This window comes from Cyrtonyx montezumae, unplaced genomic scaffold (genome assembly GCF_038088225.1).
Source record: "Cyrtonyx montezumae isolate F1298 unplaced genomic scaffold, pur_monq_1.0 scaffold_9, whole genome shotgun sequence".
NCBI classification, from domain to species: Eukaryota; Metazoa; Chordata; class Aves; order Galliformes; family Odontophoridae; genus Cyrtonyx; species Cyrtonyx montezumae.
Window position 1 is genome coordinate 13,786,069 of NW_027072100.1, and position 23,362 is coordinate 13,809,430.

At 38.8% G+C, this 23,362-nt stretch overlaps 1 protein-coding gene across 2 annotated transcripts in view; it reads right to left on the reverse strand.

The window, feature by feature from the left end:
* Positions 1 to 23,362, reverse strand: part of PTPN1 (protein tyrosine phosphatase non-receptor type 1) — a 36,134-nt gene that overhangs the window by 7,974 nt on the left and 4,798 nt on the right. The window contains exons 2-4 of one of the 2 annotated variants that reach the window (XM_065754048.1): positions 3,450 to 3,540; positions 2,899 to 2,999; positions 970 to 1,068 (exon numbers count right to left, since the gene is read on the reverse strand). In XM_065754048.1, coding sequence (XP_065610120.1) covers positions 970 to 1,068; positions 2,899 to 2,999; positions 3,450 to 3,540 — 291 coding nt within the window. The remainder of the gene's footprint in view (positions 1 to 969; positions 1,069 to 2,898; positions 3,000 to 3,449; positions 3,541 to 23,362) is intronic. The other variant, XM_065754049.1, reaches the window with a different exon arrangement.

The window sequence follows — 23,362 nt, forward strand, 5'->3', positions numbered from 1 at the left end:
TAGACACCCACTACTCCGCCACAGAAGCACCTTTATACTGACTGCACTGTAACATCTAACTTGTAATTGTGCATTTCTGTCAGTTTCTAAAACTGCTTTTTTCTCAGATCTGCTCAGACACCACGTCCACTTGTGGAGCGCAGGGCGGCAGCTGCTAGCAAACAACCAAAGCTCTGAACCCACGGGTGTAAAATTAGCTCCACGCCTGATGGTTCCTGTCTCCACCAACCTCAAAAGGGCTGAGGCACTTCCTCTCAGAACAGCAGCTACTCCGTGTGCAAGAGGAACCAAACCTTTCTATCTGTCAGCTTAATTACTTAAATAACCTCAGCTGTCTGTTTACCTACTTCCCTTCATCATGTCTGCCCTGCCTAGCGTAACCTTCCGAACCCTTCGACAGAGCTAAACCCACTGCACGTGTCCTGGTTCTGCATCACTGATGGATCAATGCTGAACAAAGACACCAGGAAAAGCACTCCTGATTGTACCCCCATGTTCCTCACACCTGAAACGTATTTTGTAAAACAATAACCCTGGAGGATAAACAGTATATGGTGAAGTTACTCTTACTGCGTGAAGGAAACTTGGAATCGGGGTGGCCCTATAACTACACTAAAACCATTTCATACTGTTTCTGAATAAACTCTTGGTGTAAGTGCCTTTGAGAGGCAAATCTGTATCCAATGAGAAGAACCACACACAGATACTTAGGTGAGAGCAGCAACCAAATACTCATTTTTGGGGAGTCATAATTCTTTCATGTCTTATTTCAGTCAAATTCAGAGGAAATTAAGACCTGCAGGTACAAACTAGATTATTTTCTGACTTAAAGGTTAGTTCACCAGGTAGTCAATCCTAAGCACTATTAGGTAAAATCACTTAGTCACCGTTTTTCCCCCTTTTTCCCTTTAATTTAATCTAAAGCAAAACATAAAACGAGCACATAGCTAAGACCAGATAAATACTTACGGATCCCTTTTCCATCACTCTGTTCAACATGACAACACCACGGCTTTTCTGTTCCCAAACCATCTCCCAGAAGTGACCACAAGTATTTGGCAAAGGTCCCTGCAGAGACAGAATAACCAGAAATGTGTTATTTTCTATTAAAATCAGAGCAATGTTTCCCAGTAAAATGTTACTACCCTAGGCAATAAATCCAGGCAAGTATCAAGCAACTTCTCAAACTGTAAAAAAAACAAACAAAAACCAACAGAACACAGTGATGTAGCTCTTTAGGTTCCAATTCTCCCATGAAAGGATGGTTAATCTTTTCTCTCCCCACACACATAACAGGAAAAGAGAAGTAGTCTCATTAGTGAGAACTGGGAGTGAAAAACGCCAAGAGAATTTTATTAGGCGGGCAAACAAAAGTAATGAGGAAATAAATCCTCACTGACTAACGAGGAGCAGAATTAATGTGTATGTGTAACTGTTCTGCAGTACAGCACTGTTACTCATAATATTTTACCATATTATACTCTACTTACAAAGCTTCATGTTTGTGCTACGTTATTTTGCTCTTCTGCACTCCAAAACCCGTTTTGAACTGGGGGCAACACAACCAACAGCACTGTGTATCTCACATTCACTAACCACCACCTTGCTCAAACAGAACAGCTGGCCTCAACAAGAGACCTCAAAAAGCCAAACCAATCCATTAAATACTGCATCGGAGAAGATCAGTAGTATCACTTAGCTGCACATATAAGCCCACCAGTTCAACCCTACAATCTGCCTACCCCATCCCGAATGAGGGAAATGTAAGTTATGCGCACAGAAAAATGTTCATATTGAATGCTGCACTGGCTGCTTCTTCATTACAGATTTATCTTTATTCTCTAGGAGGAGGAAGGAAGAGCTGCTGACCTCTACTTGAAAATATTAATCCCAGTCTACCTTTATCTAAAGTGTGGGAGGAAGGAAAAGTCAAGATTAGAGGCCAGGACTGTCTCCAGGGAACCAAACGTTTAGGACAAACAGGAATTCGGACGCAGTTGCCAGCTGTCAGAATAAGGCCACCAGGTACCTGGGTGTTCTTCAAACTGTTCCATAGTTAAGTGTGCAAATCACAGATTCAGAGAAAGATAGCAACTTTCCCTCCTGCCCATATCTCCATCGCTCAAGTCTGTATCGTAGCTTTCCTCTCAGTTTAAAGATAAAAACATTAGCACTGGCCTCCTTAAATCCTTTGGAGGTCATGCTCTTAGGATGTATATTATTGTGAATGCTGTACTAACATCATTTTCAGAAGGCCATTTTCAGAAGTGTAACAACAGACAGGCAGTGAGGCATACTGCCTGTCTGAAAGGGAAGGTCAGGTGTTAGAATATCCCCAGCATGTAACTCTTGTTATGTAACTCTTGTCTCCACTCAACCTAACAAATAAGTATCTACTAAATTACATTTAACTGTGTTTTCCACATCTTGGAGTTCATATATATAGTTCTTCTGTAAATGTGAAATTCCCCCACTAAGTGATGCTCACTTCTGTTCAGGAATTTTACAAGGCAATTTAAGACTGTAATGGTCCAAAGCCTTTGTGCTGGTCTTCCATGTCGGAGAGATGTGATAGATGTCACTCACATACTGATGTTGCTTATCAGAAGCCACCATCATTATACGTGGATTTCTAGAAGTACATTAGCTTCTGTTCTAAAGCCAAGGTTGGCCTAAAGTCAGCTACACAATGGTACCAAAACACAAAGTCAGTCAGCACTGATAAAAATGAGGAAAACATGCAGCATTTACATGAAGCTGTTCTATGCATACAACATGTTTATACGGACAGAGATACCTCTGTACGCTTAGCTTTAAAATAAACAAACATGATAAAGAAATTCTTTGCAAAACAACTCAAATCATCCTGTATTTCTATTGTCTGTAGACATCAATTACCTGTGTAAGGATGTAGCTCCTCTGGGCCTCCTCCATTTTTATTAAACTAGCATTGATATAGTCATTGTCACCTTGGTTTAGCTTAATTCGACTGTGGTCAACTGTGGAATAGTTCAGAAACACCGGTTAGAGCACAGAGAACACAACGCATGCACAGCCTCATTGCATACAGGACTTGGCCATCTTCCAATCGCAGCAATTATGCTACGCTGACTGAAAGGATGCTCGAGTAAGTGCACTGCAACACAAAGGGTATTTTCATTTTTGTAATGTTTCAGCCACTGTTATTCCCTAGCATAAAGGAAAACAAGTTGGATTCTTCAGTTTTCTACCCACAGATACAGAATTACTGTATGCTGCTACACTACAACCTAATGAATGTAATGGCATCCTGTGTCATCAATCTCATGACTTAATGTATTAACAGAAGCAGTGTCCTGCAATGCCTATGCATCTAATAGAAATCTTGATCCTACACAAAGAGTTTAGATGCCAGAAATCGTAAGAGGTCAAATGTCTGTTACAAACAGTGGAAAAGCAAGGGTACTTACAGGGGCTGACATCTCTGTACCTGTTTCTGTTTTTATTTCTGGGATGTTTGGCCACTTTACATGGAAAATCACTGGCTTCATGCCTGATGTCCTGAAACAAAACAACAAAAGAAGAAGTTAAATATATGTATCCATTTAATATCATCCTACTAACAGCTATTTTAAGACAAACAGCCATTTGACTTCATGATTTATATTAGAATCATATGTCATACTTTAATGTGTGAGAGTTTTAGACAGTGAACATTTTGGGATTCAAATTTAGAATCAGTTTTTACTGATCAGAATACAAGAAGGCACTCCAAGGCACTTCTCTATGAACTGCTTCATGATAACGTAACCATTATCAAGGGAACTATCTAATATTCTTTCTGGCCCATCAAGCATTAGAAAATATTCATTATGAAAGAAAAGACCTGTCTACCCCTTGGCATCAGATGCACACACACAGAAGTGACTCAGCAACATCACCACACCACAGCCACATCTTTCTAAGGCCATTCAGAACTCCACCCTGACCTATCAGCAAGATCTCATAAAGCTGAAGCGGCACAAAATAAATTCAATTCACACACTCAACTAAAATGTATCTACTATCTAAAGCATACAATTACAGTTTCTTCTAGGGTTTTTTTTTTCAGATGTATAAAATAGCTCAGCTGTATGAGAAGATTTCTGCTGTCCTTGGGTATTAGTCCCAGTTGGTAAGAAACACGCTTTAACAGTGTCAGTAACTGCTGCTTCAAGCATGCAATTCTTAAATACTACAGTACAAGGAACTTCACCATGAAGCTGTCATGTTTAACTGAAATTAATGAAAAAACAAAGGAATGGGATTACTGTAGAACTAATACTTTGATAGCACAATTAGGTTTACAAAATTCTAAGACAGATACTTTGTGCACGTACTTTAAATGAAATAATGAATCTGTCCCAGAAGTCATTCAAAAACATAATTATAAACAAATTACAGAGCTAATTTGCCCCCTTTCATCGTGAAATTTATTTTTGTAAAGACACCAAGTTAAGCCAAGTGTTATATTAATAATCTATGCAGTTGAGCATGGTGCTGATCCACACATCTATAACCACTGTTAGAAGCACAGAGACTTCTGTGCCTAATCACACAGAACATTTGTAGGGCTGCTTGTGACATACAGATCACTTGCACTGAAAGGCCGGGCACTCCTCTATTAATAGCTCGCCATCAGCTCAGGATCTGGTTCAAATTGTGGCAGGCTTCCACCATCAGTGCAGCAGAGTTTTATACCAGCTCAAAATCTAATTGCTAAAACGCAGGCCAAACTGGACTGCTTTTCTATTCCTCACAGATTAGCTAAAGAGCTGTATTTATTTATTTATGTATATATTTTGAAGTAGGCCATCTACTGCAGCTCACTGCTTGCACTTTTTTGCTTTACAATCCCATTATTCACCAATAAGTACCAATAAGTACCAATTTAGAGTAACTTTTCCATGTTAAGCAAACAGCTCTATTTTTCATATACCTGCTCAAAATCAGCGCAGTACTCTGAAATGGCCCTCACTGAAATAAGTTCTGACATCAGCTGCTACTTTTTTATAACTTAACACACAGCTGTCAGTAATTCTGCACATGAAGAATGCTGTCTGGAGAACACGATCCTGACTGCCACAATCTAATACCTAAAACTTGAAGGAGCTATAAGGGCTGCTTTCATCAATTAACCTCTGACGTTAATTGGTGACTCCACACTTTGCAGGTGTTTATCTTTCCTATATACTGATTGAACAGGATTAATAAAAGATAAAAACAGGGAACTAAGGAAAAATGGCCTTCTAGATCTCTGACCATATTTCTCACAGAGCCTTTGTATTCAGGAAACAACAACAACAACAAAAAAAATCTATGCTTAAGATCCATATTAAAATGCAGAAAACTGCAAACCAAAACAAAGAAACCCTTAGGAATTATTGCTGTGAACACAAAGTAAATCAGTAGCAGCACTAGTCTATGTGGATTACTTCATGGCATGAAAACATCTGGAAAGAACTGTCCCCTCTCTTTAAATAGGAAACATATCAAACATTTCATTATAAAAATTAAACGATGCAAAGGAATTCTAGTGTAAAAATACTGCACTTAAGCATACACGTGTATATCCACTTGTACACTACTCACTCCCAGCCTCAGAGTTTCACAGATCCAGATACATATTTAAGGATCTCAAACTGTTAACGCACTGCTCCGGGAGTAGAAGCCTGGTTATTAACTGACCAGTACCTGGTAGGTTTTGTTGTTGTGGTGATGCTACAATGCCCAGAGGAACAGAAAGAATAGAGGAGGTCTAGGAGATGTGTAACTCCAGTAAGAATGTAAAAAATGAAGACATTTCCCACATACCTTCCAGAAAACAGACAATTAACAAAAAAATACATATTCCTGAAGCATGCTGCAAAAAACAGAGATAAGAACAGAAGGATTGAGGGGGGAAAACGAAGGACCGACGCATCGCACCAGGCATGCTGCTGCCGTGTATGAAACGCTGACTAGCGTACAGAACCTCACTTCTAAACGTAATGCCAATAAAAAACAACATCCCAAAGGGCATGCCTGCCTGGCTGAATCCATGCCTGAAAGGATGGGACACGCTGTTCTCAACAGTACAGAATAAAAGCGACTTTAGGGTTTTTTGTTGTCATTTGTTTTGGCTACAGCAGTTGGTAGAGCATCTAGAATGACAAGAAACATAAGGTGCTTCCAGGATATTAAAGCTGACTTCGGCAGAAATGAGATGGCCTTCAATGGAAAATATCATTGGAGGGAAACGTTGTAGTGCCAAGATCCTGAAAACAACAGCACTACAGGCTTCCTCGTGCATCTCCAGAAACCTGTGATCGGATACTTCAGATTGACTCCTGACTCTGGGTGGTGGGGGTCTAGTTTCAGAACATGCCACTAAATAACAGGACTGGAAGATCACTCTGGAGAAAGCAGACTCAGTGCACGGAATTATACGATGAGTAACCTGAAGTGGCGGCACAAGATCTGAAGTTAATGGATGAATGCAGGGACTGATAAGGTTACTTATCATCTTTGATCACATAATCTCATTGCAGAGATACTGTAATTTTAGAAGTGCCTTTCATTTAAAAGGTAGTGTAACAGAACACTTTATAAAGAAGGGCTAAAATCCAAGTCACTTTTACAATTCAAATGCTTCTCTTTTTGAACATGAGTCATTCCATAGCACTACATGTCCTGATTTTAAGCCCTGCACCCAGTGCAAATACCCCTGAAAAGTGTCATAACTCTGGAACAGTCCAGACACTGAGATAATGATATATTGTCATTTTAACAGTTCTGCTTCTACAGGAAACAGCAACTGCCAAGATCTCATCACTGGCTACAAAGGCACAGTAATCTTTCTACTCAAGACAGTCACACTCAAGAAAGCAATTCAAACCACTTAAACAAAAGGGCAACTTTAGCTTAAGAGCTTAAAAAAGATTTCACTTAAAGTCAGCATTAAAGGCTGATGTCAGAAAGGGAAAAAACACAGTTATATGATGCAGCAAAGAGGACTTCAAGAAAAACAGGTGCTACTAGTAAGGGAACCAAAATAAACAGGCACTTTACAACATGGGAAAACAGCTTCATATTAGTGCATAAGAGAGCAAATTTAGTCACTGAGAAGCAGTGAACTGACAGCTCAACAAAAGAGCCTTGCTAAGACCTAAAGTATATGTAGATCAACAGATAAAAAAGTATATGGAGATCAATATCTCACAATTCAAATTGACAAGTAAAGCTGGACTTCCTGTATCAGGACATTTAGATGGGGACAAGAACGGGGATCCAATTTATGGGTAATAAAAAAGGTCATCAGCGTGCATCTGAAGAACAGATAAACAGACAATTGCACCAGACAACGTCAGACTCAACAAGCAGCAGAATTTCAGCCAGATAACTGGCATAAACATAGACTTTGATATCTCTTCTTTTTTAATCATTTAATCGCTCGATTTTCTTTTCAAGAAAAATACTGGTAACTGCTTATTAATCTGCCTCAACAAAAGCCACTTCTTTCCAAAGCCAAGCAGCATGGGGGGTGGGTGAGGGGAGAGAGACAAGTTTGTTTAAAGTTCAACCACACTACTACATGACTTAAAAACATATATATATATAATAACACAATAACACACTTGTAACACGGTTTTCCTAGAAAGTCCCTTGCTAATTCAGCACTGTGTGGGCAACCTGGAACAGGCTGCAGCAATGCAATGTACACCATGCTTCTGACACCACAGTCAGCTAGTTATAGGCATGGAAATAACTCCCTCTGAGAACATAAACTGGGCATGGTTGTGTTATTAAATCATATCAACACTTGGGAAAGTGTACTGACTTCTTCTGTGCCCGTGTTTATTACAGTTAGCAGAATTACTGATTGCTTCTCACCACCGATTAACTTCAACACGGTTAACTAGAAATTGAAGTGTTATGAAAGTAATCTTCCAGTTCTTTACACTGCCCGCATCATCATGGCAGGTAACCAAACACTAAATGCTTATCTAAACTCATGGATCCCAACAGCTCCTGAAATTGGGGCAGGTACTTTCAGAAGCAAGAAGGTAACAGACTTGTGCCACCTGCCACTCTTAGTAGCGCTGTATTTATTTTGCACACTGTCCAATGGAATACATTATTGTAGAAAAAAACCAACAACACTGCAGCTCTGCAAAACACAGCTGTTCAGATTGCCAAACTGCTTCAATGTATTTTACTCTGCAATGAGTAAAAGCTTTTTTCTATTCTGAACTTGTTGCAGGTTACAGTGAACTGGGGTAACCAGAGATTGATCACTTGTGCTAAGCACTGCACTGACTCTACTCCTCCGTTAAAGAATTACATGAGACTTCTCAGATTTCAGTACGTTCAAAATACAGTTTGTCCTTGAAAGTTATGACCCATAACAGAAGAAGTTCAGAGCAATCGGCAGGAACTGGCAGGAACACTCTACTTTTGCTGCTTTGTAGCCATGTACTCACTGCCAAAACAGGAAACAACTGAACTGAGTCAATACAAGAAAAGAACTGAAGCTTCCTTCTTCGCCACATCCATCTCTATTTTCCCCCCACATATTCAATCCACTTCAGGAGTGCATCTTACATTGCCAGAAGGACAGTGACTTTTAAGAAGTCGAAATGGCCTTTTCTTGACAGCTGTTTTGCAGAAGAAAAGCTTTGCTATCTTTATCATCAAACAAAGTCAGTGCCAGGAAACAAACCACAGTCCTATTGAAGTGCTTCTGTCAGTTACTCACCTACAAGAAAAACAATCACACAGACAAGATCCGGATTTTGACTTACCCAAACATAGAGGTCTACAGATAAAGACCTTTGGTTTAACCTCATCTCAAACAGATTGGTGCATCTGACAGCCCAGATACACACATAACTCGTAAAGGAATTTAGTCTGTGTTGCAAATTCAGACATGAATTTGTTGTCAGTATGGGTTTTCTATCAGTCAAAAATGTGTAATTTCTGGTCTGCAGGTTACTGCAGGCTTCATTAACTGATAACTGTGGTTATAAACAGTCCTCCTTTTCCCTCAACCATCGCACAAACCATCTAACAGCATTATGTCTTTTACAGAACACAAAAAACAAGGCAAAAAACAGGTATAGATTTTGCAGTCTTCAGTGAGGGTGGAGAGGAAGTAGCAAACCAGTGTGCCACAAAACCACGAGTTTAGACCAGCTACAAATGACAAGTCACAAACCAGAAGCAAAAGGACAAGAGATGCCCCTGGGACCAATGCAGATAGTTGACAGTTTCTCAAATGGATCTCTGACTCCATGAAATCAGAACTGTGGAATGACTTTTTATTTACACTCACTCAGAACACTCTACAGACTTTCAGTACATAGTATCAGCAGTCTCAGTATGAAAAAAACAAGACTTGACATCGACCAAATTCTCACATAATGCACCATCACCATTTAACCTTAAAAACAGTGACAGAGGAAAAAAGATTTTAAAAAAGATAAATGTAATTAAGATTCTCTGGTGTTCGAGTGCCCCTTTTTCTGCAAGGCATACAAAGAGATACAGTGACTTCGAAGATACCTACATCAATATCACTTCTTGCTCTTTGTCTATAGAACAGGTGCACTGTTCATTTTTTTGGCCGTTGGTCACTGGCAGTTTAAGGTTTCACTAACTCTTTAAGAAAGATTTTCTTTTGTGAGTGGTTTGGCTCTCCATTGTTTTAAATCAAGAAGTTAAATATTCTCTAATCCTCCCACAAGATTATGCAAAGATTTTCAAGCATTTGCTACATGTCTAAGTATTTAAATTCATGTTCTTAGAAAGCAGCCCCGATTAATACACCAATTACAAAATGTACCCTGAAAATTAAAGTTCAGTATTAGAAGTCCAGAAAGCCTGGCTTGTGTATAAAGCGCAGCGTTCTGAACAGAAAAAAAACCAAAACACAACACAACAAAAATAGTCTTAAAACGTTTGAGATATGATAATGGGATTTTTTAAGCAACTTTGAGGACTGTGCTGGAACAAGAATGGAAGATTACAAATAAAAGCCAACTAGACTGGTTTGCAGTCAGTGCTTCTACTAACAGTTGGCACCCACACATGAACTTCCAACACTTTTTAATTTACTGTTTGCCATATAATTTCATTTGTAAAACTCCAGTATGAGATTAAAGCCTTCTAACAACTATCTTAACAGCAGCCCGTTGACATAACATCTCTCAGTAACTGATCTCATTTACTAAAATATAGTAGAAGGCAAGACCATACAGATATGGTTTAAATCTGCACGTTTTATCCCAAACTTCTTTGCTAGAAGGATAATCATGCATTTGATCAAGCTACCAGCCAGTGGCTCATTCAGCTTCAGAAAAATTAGAAAAGGTACTGAAACAAAGACAGAAAGGCAGCGAGGATTCTAGTTCTCTGCGTGCACAAACCAACTGCAAGCTTCACCAGCATTACAGGAATTACCCACTCTTATCCAGATTTAAATGTCATCTTTAGAAAAACATTAAGAAAAATAAGAAAGTTTTATTATTTGGAGTCATTTCAAGCGATATCTAAAATATCACACACTCTTTGTTAATATCAGAAGTTTCACGTAGGGCAAAAATCAGTATGAAGAAAGTGAATGAGTTCAGCCTGACTTCCTGTACATTGATTTCAGTACACTCTAACAAGTACACTTAAGATCTCGAAGCAAAGGATGGTTCCTGTAAATGAACACGAGTATAGTTCCATTTCATAACTTACCATCCTCTCCTTTACACGGAAAGGGCATGTGATTTTTTCTATATAGGTATAAGGCGTGTGTTCTGCTGCAGGAACAAAATCTTGACAAAAAGTTAGACTGAATTCCTGTCAGCTGCATGACAACTTCAGCAAGCAATGAAACTGCACAAAGCTATTTTTTCCCACCTCCTCCTGTTGTCCATTCTGACAAACTTCTTCCTTCATTTTGATAAATGCACCAAAAGGTTACCTGTGGGTTTGCATGCTGTTGGGCTGGGGCCTTTTTTTGACTGTTTTTAATCATGTCTTTCCCAATGAAGCTACCTGGCTGGCTTCCTTCTATATAAGAAAGACTTTCTATACGATTCACTCACATATTTAGAAAAAGAGATAAACATGTGAAGCTTAATTTAATTACTATTTCACAATTTAAATCAGCCTGGTACCTGAATGACAGCAACAAAATATTTGGGGTCCAATTAGCATAATGTAATAAGATCAAGTTCCAGGACTATCACCCTGAGAGGCTCCAGCAGGCAACAAACCCCATGTCCTGTCAGTTGAAAGCTCAACAGGCTTTTGCTAAATCTTTTCCTTATCTCCCATTTTTTATCCCAATCAATATGTCAGCTCAAGACTTGATTCTGCACACATGGGCACACTGCCTGCTAAGTATGGTTTTTGGACATTGAGCATTTTTATTATTAACAGATAGTTGCATAGGCTTCTAAGGTACTAGTATTGCATGTAGCTCGCTCCAAAAGTAACACCTTCTGTTGACTTCCATGCAAATTACAACAGATGCAAAGAGCAGAATATTATTAGATAGAGCAATGGGAATGTCAATTTTCCTCATGGGGGAGAATTCAATTTCTCACCTCCGCTCCATGCACACTTCCATATCGGACACCGATCTGTCAGACTGCCCCTCTGCTGCCAGCTGTCACACAGCAACAAAACGTAGTAGGACACTGTTGGGAAGCTTCAGCCCCTACTGCCACACTGCCAACATCCACCTCTGATGCTGTGGGCCAACATCATCAAATGGGAGGCATTACTTTCGGAGCAGCCCTCAAACCAATATAGAAAGACTTTATAATCTTCTGCCTAAAGAGAGACCCCCGGTAGTTGTTCAAAATAATATCTGAACTACTGTCACTGTTCAAAGCTCTATGCCAGTGGGGGTCACTATGCTCTTCTTGAGAGATGCAAGCAAGCTCCTACAGTGATTAAAGGAGCAGAGCACCCACACAAAGGTTGACCTCTGTGGTCTTGACGAGTAACACAACTTGATGAGAAACTTGCCCAGTTTCAAAGGAAGGAGCACCACACATCTGAGAAGCTAAAGTTTATGTAAACCTTGATTAAGTTGCTTGTGTCTTTTTTAAAGAGACTTCATTTTATATTAAAATATATACTTCACAATCACTGAGCTACAAATGAAACTGATCTGTGGTATTTGTGTCCTTTCACCTTTTCCTGGAAAGTACATTGACTAAAAGTCAAACAAACAGCACAGCACATTGACTGCTTCATAGACAAACACTCCTGCCATTTTGCCCAGGACAAATATTTTTAAAGAAACAAAATGAAATTGCAAATGACAAAATAAAATAAAATAAAAATGTCAACATTTGTGCATTCATCTGATTAGCAGTTTATACTTCCTGTGTGAAAACAAGGATTTTATGCACTAGTCCTAAAATACCAACCACAGATAAGCTCTGAACACTGCCTCACTAACTAATGACCTTTCCTTTTTCTCCTCAATTGAAACTGACCAAGTAGTATCCACGAAGCATGAGGGATTTATGCTAGGAGCAAGGTGATCAAGCGGACTTAATGGACTTCTCTACAAAAATGACAGGATCCAGAAGTGCCTACAAAATAGACAAGATCTTAGCAACATTCGAGACACAGATAGAATTGCTATCTACTACAAAGTCATTACCTCTCTTAAATTCAACATTTTGCTCATCCAATAGGAGAAAAAAAATATTCGCCAGGCTCTCGGGATTGCTATAGCTCTAATTTTCAAGGCAAACATAACAAGACAGAAAAAATTTCTTAAATAGTCTCTTAGTGGTAAAGAGAAGAAATACAGAGCTTTCACTTTTTGGAGATGGACTTCACACTCCACCTGTCAGCTTCAGTACTGATTTTGATCTGATCTCCACCAAATAGCCATTACTGCAGCCACATTCACTCAAGAACAGCAAATACCCCAGTTAAAGAAGTCGCCCGCTGAAGACCAATGGAACCAACTTCTTGGTCGCTATTATGGTTGCATTCTCCAAGCAGATTAGTTTTCATCTGCAGTGCTCTAACTCACTTGGCTTCTAACTTCAGAGCCAAATTTTCTCACTACCATTTTAGGAATCCAGCTACCACACTGTAATGCTCTTCAGTTGACAGCTGTATTGGAACAACTACGTACTTCTCCTTTCAGAAGGAAAGATATTTCTCTGGACAATTTTTCTAGCTCCTGTAGGAATGCTTTTGTCTTCCCTTGTCCCTAGAGACAAGGGGAGAAAGTTTGAGATATGCTCCCCTCCCCCTTCACTAGTTTTATTAAACAAAAACCAAACAAAACTGTCACTGGAAGCAAACATCACTCAGCATCACCGGAGCCATCATGTGTTTCTTTAATATTTCGGGAGAAAAAGAAATTCAAAATAGAAAAAGTACATCTACATTAACATCTACATTAAAGTCAATGGCCTGTTTTCCATCATGACACAAAACCAGAAACAAGAAGAATCAGAACTATTTTCTGGAGTTTGTCTAGATTTTATTTTCTCAATTCGAGTTGGTCTGAACGTCTCTTACCATCATGAAAATCAGAAGTGAAAAATGTAACAATTATGAAAACAGATTTTCAACATCCAGCACTGACTGAATGCGGATCTTACTGTCACAATCTAGAACAGACACAGTTAGTAAGCTCCTGGTGTTAACAGCAGTAAAAGGAAGTTAAATAGTTTTATTTTTCTAATTGAATTCTGATCTGGAGTAAAAGTAGCTATGTATGTTTTCAGAAAGCACAGTCTTAATCAACTGCAGTTTTAGACACCAACATGCCGTTTGCTCCATTAAAATTAGACTGATATAAAATCAAAGAAAAAAAGGCAATAGACAAATACACGAAGCACACTGGTTCATTACACATACATTCTGAGGAATTTATTTTGCTCATCTAATGATCTTTGCAGAAAGCACCAAAAGAAAAAAAAAACCAACCTATGGAAAAAAAAAAAGAAAATAGTTTAAAATTTAATTTTTAAGTTAGTCTCGTCACTGTCTCATAGAATTGTAGTACTTAATATTATGTGACTTTTATCAGCTCATTCCCAACTCTTGTACTGCTGCAGTTATTTACTGAAGTACAAAACCGTTAATTAAATGATTTTTAAATCTCTGGACAAAACTTACCAGTTTGTTTTTGGTTTTTTTTACAGGATCTGTTATGTTGATTGTGTCTCAAGGATCAACAGAAAAGCACTTTTAATGCAAACAATTCCATGCAAGAAATCAATGGAGAAAGGGAACTCTCTTGGAGGGGGTAGAAAGGGGGGAATATGTATGCTAGAGAGATTATAGGTAAAGAACTTATAGAAAACAATTACTTCACTCCAGGGATCATGCCTTTTCCTCTGAGGAAGCATTCATTCCAAACTCATGCAAGTCACAGACATGATTACAGTGTACCACAGCCCAGGTGCTACTCAGGAGCTCTGTTTTGTCTGTATTTTCACACTCTTCATTCTGAGATAAAAAGTAACATACTGTTTGCACTAAAAGTGTTGATTGTACTTCATTAATCAGTGGGATGAATATACATTAATATAATTTTTTGAAGGTAATAACATGGGCACTACTGAGAATCAGAAACATTATAAACTGGCTAAAAATAGTAATTTGAATTACTAGCTTAGTCAGCTTGGCAGAAACAGCTGTGTTCACTGCACCCTCTAATTAGTTTGCATATTATAAGAGTTTCAAAGGTTATTTCCCTCTTAGAAACCTACCAAATTAGCCTTCACAGCACAATACTGGTACCATATTAAATGCAACAGCAACAGATTATTCAGACTGTAGAGACTTACCACTATTTTTTCTGTAATGTTTCATTTATATAGGCATATATTCTTATTTGATAAGGTAAAGACAATCTCCTCTCTATCTGGAACATTCAGAAGAGCCTGTCTCAAAAGGAAAAGAAAAGGTCCAGTTCATAGCTGCTCACTTATAAACACGTGTACTCCTACTTTAAAGAGCTCTGAAATCTCATTTCAGTAATCACTGCATATAAGTGTAGCTTCTATATCTACCCAGCAGCAACAACATGAAATAGATTTGAATAGAGTTGAACACACTTCTTAAGCACAATACACCAGAACTTCCATGAAGTTTTATTGTGAGCCCTCTGCATTTCAGAGAAAGAGACTAGAAGTTTGGAGACCTTTGTGTTCAGATGATGGAAGATACAGCTTAGAAATCAAAGTTGTTTTTCAGCCAAACTGTACCTGTAATATTACTGTACTTTGGCTATGCAGCCCAAGTTACTGCTAGGTAATACTCTGAACACGCTGAGATTTTCAAAATGCTAAGTGCCTCACCAGGGTACAGTCAAAATAACACTAACTTACTAGGTCAAAGCAGTGGAAGGCCAACATTCTCCAGGTCTGAGTATCAATTAATTGTCATATTGTCAAAGAAGCCTCAATTAAAACATAGGAGGCTTTACACCTATCAGATTCTTACTTGTCAGAAACGGGTAAATCACTAATGAAGAACGAGAGATGAAGAACAGCTCACATTATCACAGAGAGTTTAAAATAAGCATTCACAAAATAAGACATCTAAGCCATCATTTTTATGAACTGTGTACATATTAAATCTGTTATTTATTTCTGCTGGTGAAGGCTAATTTTAAATTTAATTTTTCTATAGAGAACTACAAAAAACAACTGTAACAAAAAATGGGTTAAACCTCTAGAAGGACAAAGTAACACCAATAAATGTTTAATACGCAAAACAAAGGACTTAATTCTAATTCAAGGAAACATCCACTGCTTTGAAACACTAACTAACTGGTCTCACTTTGCATAAATGACTCCATTCACACTGAGTACTACATAACACTTTTGACATATTTGCAGAATTTAAGGGAATAAAGTCTTACCACAAGCACAGTGTGGTAAACACTCGGATCAGCATTATTTTTATGTTTAGAATACCACGAGACAGACAATGACTGTATTTCCAAGCTTTCTACTCATTCCATGAAGTTTTTCAAAACTTATGATCTTGTATGCAAAAGAAGTAATAAAACACACGAGAAAGGAAGTAGCAGGAACTGCTAAATAGGAAGTTGTGAACTCTAAATTACCTATTTAAAAAAAAATCTACATCTTATTTAATGATAAATTTCATTTCCTTGAAGATGTTTTTATCATACGTTGTTTTACTGGCTTTCCTGAGATACAGTTTTTAAGTTCCAAGTATGAGGGCATTACTGGATTTATTGTGAGGAAATGCTGTTCACTAAAAATGATGAACCATATGCTACAAAAGGTACCAACTCCACAATGTAAGTGGGTTCCCTATTCAGTTTCTTCCATACAAATTAGGGTATCATACAAAATCCCAGGAGGTTCCAACCTATGGCCTAAGAACACTTCCTTGCATTGGACATCAGTAAGCATACAGGGAACAGTACTATACTCTTTACACCACTACCAAAAGCTTTGTACCATTTCAAGCATGCTGAGATTCAAGTGTAAAGAGAATGCACAATTAACAGGATTGCACAAAGTGTCTTCATGCCCCCACACACAGAGGTCAAACTCAAGCTTTGCTCCTGGTGGAGAATCAGGAAGCAGTCAGGCCTTTTTGTACTGAGTTTTTCCACCATGCTGTCCAATTAGCTATTTGGGAACTGTGAGTAGCTGCGCGGGTTAACATTCACTTGCAGAAAGAAGTTACAAGTATCCCTTTCCTAAACTAATTTCAAGAAAGAAATCTGGACTGAAATTATTGGATTACAAATTTGGACAAACAACTTGTTTCATTTGGGATCTGTTTAACATTTCTGTTGCTATTATAATCACAGATGCCCACTTCACTATACTTAAAATACTCAAATTTGGAAAGGAAACTTTCAGTGATGATTAAAAGCATACTGAAATCACTGAATGGTGCAATCTACAAGTTGCCAAGCTACTGCAGTGCACACAAAAACCTGCTGAGAACAAACAGTACTGCTGAAAACAGATGGTAGATAAAGCAAAATCAGGATACTCCCGTTTTCTCACAAGCTGTCAAATATCTGCTTAGGACCAAGAAAGAGCTAAACAAGTTTTACTTTACAGCTTACAGCTTTCTAAACCTGAGACAACCAGCTCACTGGACCAAATGGATCTATAGACTGAACACAGCTTTTGGAGTAAGCCACCTCTCATCCTCACAAATACAAGTTCATACATTTGTTTACCTGACTATATGGCTGCTGGGTCATGTAAGGGCTGGACAGATCACGTGCCACATGCACAAGCCCGCGAGTTGGTAGCAGGGACAGAACAGACTGTACAGCCTTCACCTGGCTCCAGGGCAGGATGGCTGGGCACCTCTGCTCTACGTAAAGGTTCAACGGAAGAACTTGCACTTAGAGTTCACTGTTTACACAACTGTTTCCAGAGTAGTAAACTGTTCTAAGAAAAAAAAAAAGAGAAAAATCAATACCTTTTTTTGAAAGAGAAACTTAACCCCTGAATGCCAACAGTAGAGATATTACATTCAGTGAAATTGCATTTAGAGAAGATACCTGGATTGAAATTGGATCTTGGAGCTCTTTGCTAGCTGCCTTTCAAGCACAAATCAAAAGGTACATTCAGCTTTAAGTTACAGTGGATATTGATATTGCTTTTTACTCAAAACAAGCCTACCTTCCAAAGCATATTAGCAATTGGTTCTCACAAATGAAGGGTGAATAAAGCTATGCCTCCAGAATAAACAGTGTCTATAGATTTTCTTATACAAAAAGCCTGATAAATTCCTGTGGAAAGACAGAATCCTTCCATTAATTCAAAGTAAGGCACATCTTTAATGCTAAAATTCATCCTACTATTGCTCCATTTTGCAAAGCAGTAGTTTAAGGCAATGACAGAACCAATTCTGCATTACTCATGACTGCTTTAACTGTCACTGCAGTGTATGAGAGAGCTTTAACCTCCAGCCAGGCAGGTTGTCTTCGCCCTATCTGAAGGCAAATGAGAGTTTAAAACAGCATCAGTGTTAAACAGGCACTGCATGAAATCAAGATGACCCTCCAACAGAGATAACACAGGAAAGATTAGCACTCCGCACTCCAGTACATGAAAGAGTCTGCAGAACAAGACAAGCTGGGACTTCAAAGAACTATTTCATATTCCCCATGCTAATGAAACAGATTCATCACTGAATGCAAGTTGCATGGATCAGACAAGAGAAACAACGTTTGGCCACTTCATGCATCTACTGGTACAGCAAGTTTAGAATAACGCACTCAGGGAACACCGAATTATCCAGCAAAGCTGCACAACTACTGCAACTGCCACCTCCGCCATTACAGCATCCTCTCTGGAAATGCACAGCTCTTATAGCTTCCTTTGCTCCTCTCTCACAGGCCAGACCTCTGTGCTGTACCCAGCTCACTGTGACCACAGCCCAGCCAGACACCTGCTCTTAACGCTGCATCTCCTGGAAGCCACCAAATTACAAAGCTGCCAGCGGCTATCTCTAAGACCTGTTTGCATTCTTAACACAAATCCAGAACACTAACAGGAAAAAAAAAAAGAAAAAAGAAAAAAGAAACCCACAAACTTTCAAACATCTTAAAAAATCCAGAAGCCCTAAACTTTACCCCCATTAAATACTTTTTTGTCCCCAGTCCCCACCAAAAGACCATTATCTAACTGTTTCTGAACACTGGTTCACCAATAAAGGTTACTGACCATTAGGATCACACACAAGTACCTCTGATTGCATCAACAGTGCAGTGCGCAGGCATTTTTACAACAATATTTTTCTTAAACCATTCAGAGACAGAAATTTGCACAATATGAAGCTTTTATTTGGAGGACACATTGTTAGAAAACACTTCAGTGTAAAGAAACCCTTGAGGTCTTTTGTTGGTTTTCTTTCCTTAAATCTAATGTACACATGTATTATTATTGTAAAATATGTGCATGCTTGCTCCTAACTAGTAGCAATAATAAAGTAATTCAGCTACTCTTAGAAAATAATCAGCACATAACAGTTTTGTCACCCCAAAGCCCCACTTCACATGGCAGAGAACTTAGCAAACACCAAATTAGAAGGAATTTACAGTCAGAGTTCATCAGAACAGACTCAGTTCCAAACTGAGATCCCGAGTGGTAAATCTGACACCAATGTCATATTTATCATTAGTTTCTTGTTTATCAGTAATAGCCGTAAAATCTTTCTGCTCTGCCTGCTTCTTGACAAGCTATACAAATCCTGTTGTAAGATTAGGCTCTCCACTAATGCTCTGATATTGGCTAATACGTGCAGCAACTTAGCAGCTGTAAAGATTTTATGTATTTTCAACCTCCTCTTTCAATCTTCCATCTCTGCTGAAAACAAGACCACTCTGAGGGACACGTTTAGGGATGCACCATCCTGCATGAGAGCAGCAGAGGCTTGGTCCTACTTCAAGTAGCTGCAGTGACTGCACAGAAGACGCTGAGAAAGAAGTAGCTGCATAATGGAATCAAGATTTGAACTGGTACGGCTTATTTTTCCTGTCAGATGAAGGAAGCACACTCTTCCTTAGTCAAAGGCACATTTTTAAAACAGATCTCATACTTCCTGCGATCACACCTAAAGGTCACCCAGTTTATGCTACTGCGACTTGTCACTGTGGGATTAGAAATTATATAAACAAGCAATTCACATTCAAATGTGCACAAGGAAAGAAGTTTAGGAGAACATTCCTCCTAATGCGTAGACCACTTGTTCCAAATAAATATAAATAATCCAAGAAACAGAGTGCCTTTTGTAAGAGGGCTCGCAGCATCGAGCACTTGATGAATCAAGCACTTCAAAGAAGAAACAAAGTTCTGGGAACTTGAGACACAAGAAGAAGCACAAGAAAGATCACAAATAGCTACTTTACTTCTACTGCTGCCTAGCAGCTTTTCCAACAAGCGACTGTCTCGGTGCCAGAAGCACAGTAAGCTTTCTGAGCAGAGGGCTCCCAGCCTGACCCACACAGCCCCACCCTCTCCACCGGGAAAAAGGTCAATGTTTTTATATTATTACATACTCAGTCAAATGCAAAATTTGCTTTCCTGTTGCTTTATTTCCTTCTCCTGCTTGCACAGAAACTGTTATAACCTTCTCCATGGAGGAAAAAGACTGTGTCACACAATTCAAATCTGATTCGACAGCGTCACAACAGCTGGCGAACGACACAGATCTTCCTCATCACTGACCACTGCAGTGTCAGTGCTGAAGGTGCTTTTTATTCCTTTAACGGTGTCACCGCAGCATCCACAACAACCGAGTGCTGAGAAAAGGCACGGATGGTGAAGGCATGCAGCAGACTGCTTCCCGTCCCTTCCACTGGAGTACACTGTGGTGAAAAGATGGAACTAAGTACTACTTCATGGTTTGGATCCCAGTACGGAAGGACTAAAAACGTCCAATGTACAATGAAGATCCAATTTCAGTCCCTGACAATGAGAACCAGGCACTAAAACAAGCCTTTGATGCACGTACTGTGCCATTTAAGTAAATCCAAAATATGCCTTTATCAGATTGACGCTGAATTCAGCAAAAACCTTTTTTATCTGCTTTCTTTCTTTATGCCCAATGAGAAAGCAGAATGCCCAAATATTTTTTCACTCCAGAGGCCAATGAAACAGCAACTATGATACATGTTCAGTATTATGCCCATCAACAAGGATAGGTAGGAGACAGCAAGAGAGAGCAAGAGAAAAGCAACAGCCATTAGAAAAAAAAAAAAAGGAAACATCCAACATAGTGCCTATGTTAGTACTCTGAGTTAAAAGTTACAGACAGGCTCTAGCCACAATGATTGAAAATTCAGACCTGCCAAGTAAGCTGCCTGCACTGATGCTCCTCCACAAGCAGATGCCCTAGATACCCTGCTCATTACTCCACTGCTAATGACCACAAAGACAGTAACTTATGGAAATAATGTGTTCAGAGGTCTATTTTCTGGGACAAAGTGTTGAGCAAGGTGAATGCATACAGAAACAGAACCTACAGAACCATAACCTTGGGGGAAAAAATGAATTTTAAAAATTTCCAAACTTTCCTGCTATGCTGACTCCTTTACCTTCTGCACACAGACAACAGATTTTTCCTTGCTGCCCCATGAACATCCCTCTTAAATGTAGAAAGCACAAACCCAAGTTCAAGGCAGATCAGCTACCATTACTAACAACCACAACTTTCCATGGATCACTTTCATTGCTTTTTCTTAGTATAATACAATAGGCAAGTCGTTGAATCTTAGCTGTGTCTTGCATGGTGAGAGAAAAGTGCATCTAAATTCACAAGCTCTGGTAGAAAACGAATTGGTGTTTGTACAACATGATCTACAAAGCGAACACACAAAGGCATTTTGATGTACCACAGTGCTCCTCCCAGATAAACCAGCAAGGGCACGTCTACTGGCACCAGAGAGATAACAGAAAAACGTTTCTTGTGCAAATCAACATGAGACACGGTGACCAATGACTTAAAAAAAAACCACAAAACAAAAACCCTCAACATTAAACACTGCAAGCATCAAAGCTGACAGATCAGATCAAGTTCACATTATTACTTTCAAACATCACAGAGAACCTCTTTCTTCATTTTATTTTCATACACTTGCTTCCTACACGAAAGAGAGAACACGCTGTGTGCTCCAGCAGGTCCAGATGCACTATGCACTTCTACGTAAGTACAGACACAGATATTATAGTTGAATATTTTAAAAAGAACCATTTTTAAAATTCACGTAATTCTGTAAAACATCAAACATTGACAGCACTTTCAGTTCAGCATTTGAACACTATATAGAACCTTATGTGGACCTCTGTTTGTCTTTGATCTCACTTCACATTAACCTTTTTCCAAATCAGTACTGCAGGAACTGCAGAATTAAGCAGGGCTTACCAGAAACTTTGGCACTCAGGAAAATTCTAATTATCCAGGTAAGTATGTGGCTTGTTTGTTCATTTGTTTTGTTTTTAATTTTTAAGGTTTATGGCATAATAATCAATTTTCAAATATTTATCCCTCTGGTCATTAATAAGCCTCTGACTAAATTATTTTGCAGACTTCCACCTAGCAGAGATTTCATCCTCACTGATGAGCAAAGGCCTCTGTTTTAAACACAGACTGCAAGAGAAGACAATGGCCAGAAGAGAAAATCCACATGCATTCTGCATTACCCGAAGGAACACACGAGCTGCAGTTCTTGTCACACAATGCTAACCTAATTCAGAGGTACTAGAAACAAACAAACAAAAAACACAGAGAGAAAACCTCTAAAACTCCCTCATATCTTTACAACAGAATAGTAGCAATGTATGCGTATTTCAGGTTCTTTTCCTTCTGAATAATATAAGGGATGAAAATAATTTTGTGCTTCTAAGAAGTTCTCTGACACTTTAAGCAGTTCTCATTGTGCATGTGAGGAGGCTGAAGAAAAAACTATTCCATTTGATCAAGGGAAAATACCTTCAGTGGCACACCTCATGAGCGATACAACCTGCCTGATGCTCACATCCACTGGACTACAAGCAGCAGCAAGACTTCAAGCTAATAGTGCTAGCACAGCTTTCTCCTTTCGTTCTTAGACTCTCTTTCCCATTCCATTTAATTTTAATTTAAAAAAATCCACTTTGATTCATACACAAATTCTGAATTTTAAGGAATCAGCCAGTACGCTCTTAAGTTTGATTAGGATGAATTAACAGTCCAAACAGATTGTTTGTCATGCTAAATGGTCTAAAATGGGAGAACTGGTATGTTATCAAGAAAGTAGCAGTGATATATATTCAGTAGCAGCCATAGATACATTTCAGCATGAACCACAGCCTAGAAAGTCCCAGATAAAGAGAACACCTGGAGAACATTCATTTGCAATGAAAGCCTCTCAAGAAAAGATTTAATGTTTAGATACCCTGTTAATTTAAACCTGACAAGAATATTTAAGAAGTTATTTTAGTTTCAGAAATAGTTATTCTACCTTGAACACAACGTATTCAATTCTCTACTTGCAGGGGCTACTTCTGTTTGAATCCAACATCATCTGGCATGTGGTTAACACGGTACTCTGTATAACTGTCAGTCATGGCAAACAGAAAGGAAGAAAGAGGAACAAGTGAGGAGGAAGAATACGCTGAAACCCTGCGGAAGTACTCAGTAGCAGGCATGGTACTTACTGCCCACAGGTATGATTTTTAGATTTTTGGCAAACGGTATCCTTTAGCAGTAAGCCACAATACAGAAATATGGGCTCCTTTTTTATTCTACTTAAAGCAATGCTATAAGAAAGGACACTTCAAGTACTTGTATTAGATGCTGGATTCTGAAAAACAAGCGAAACTAAGCTGCTTAG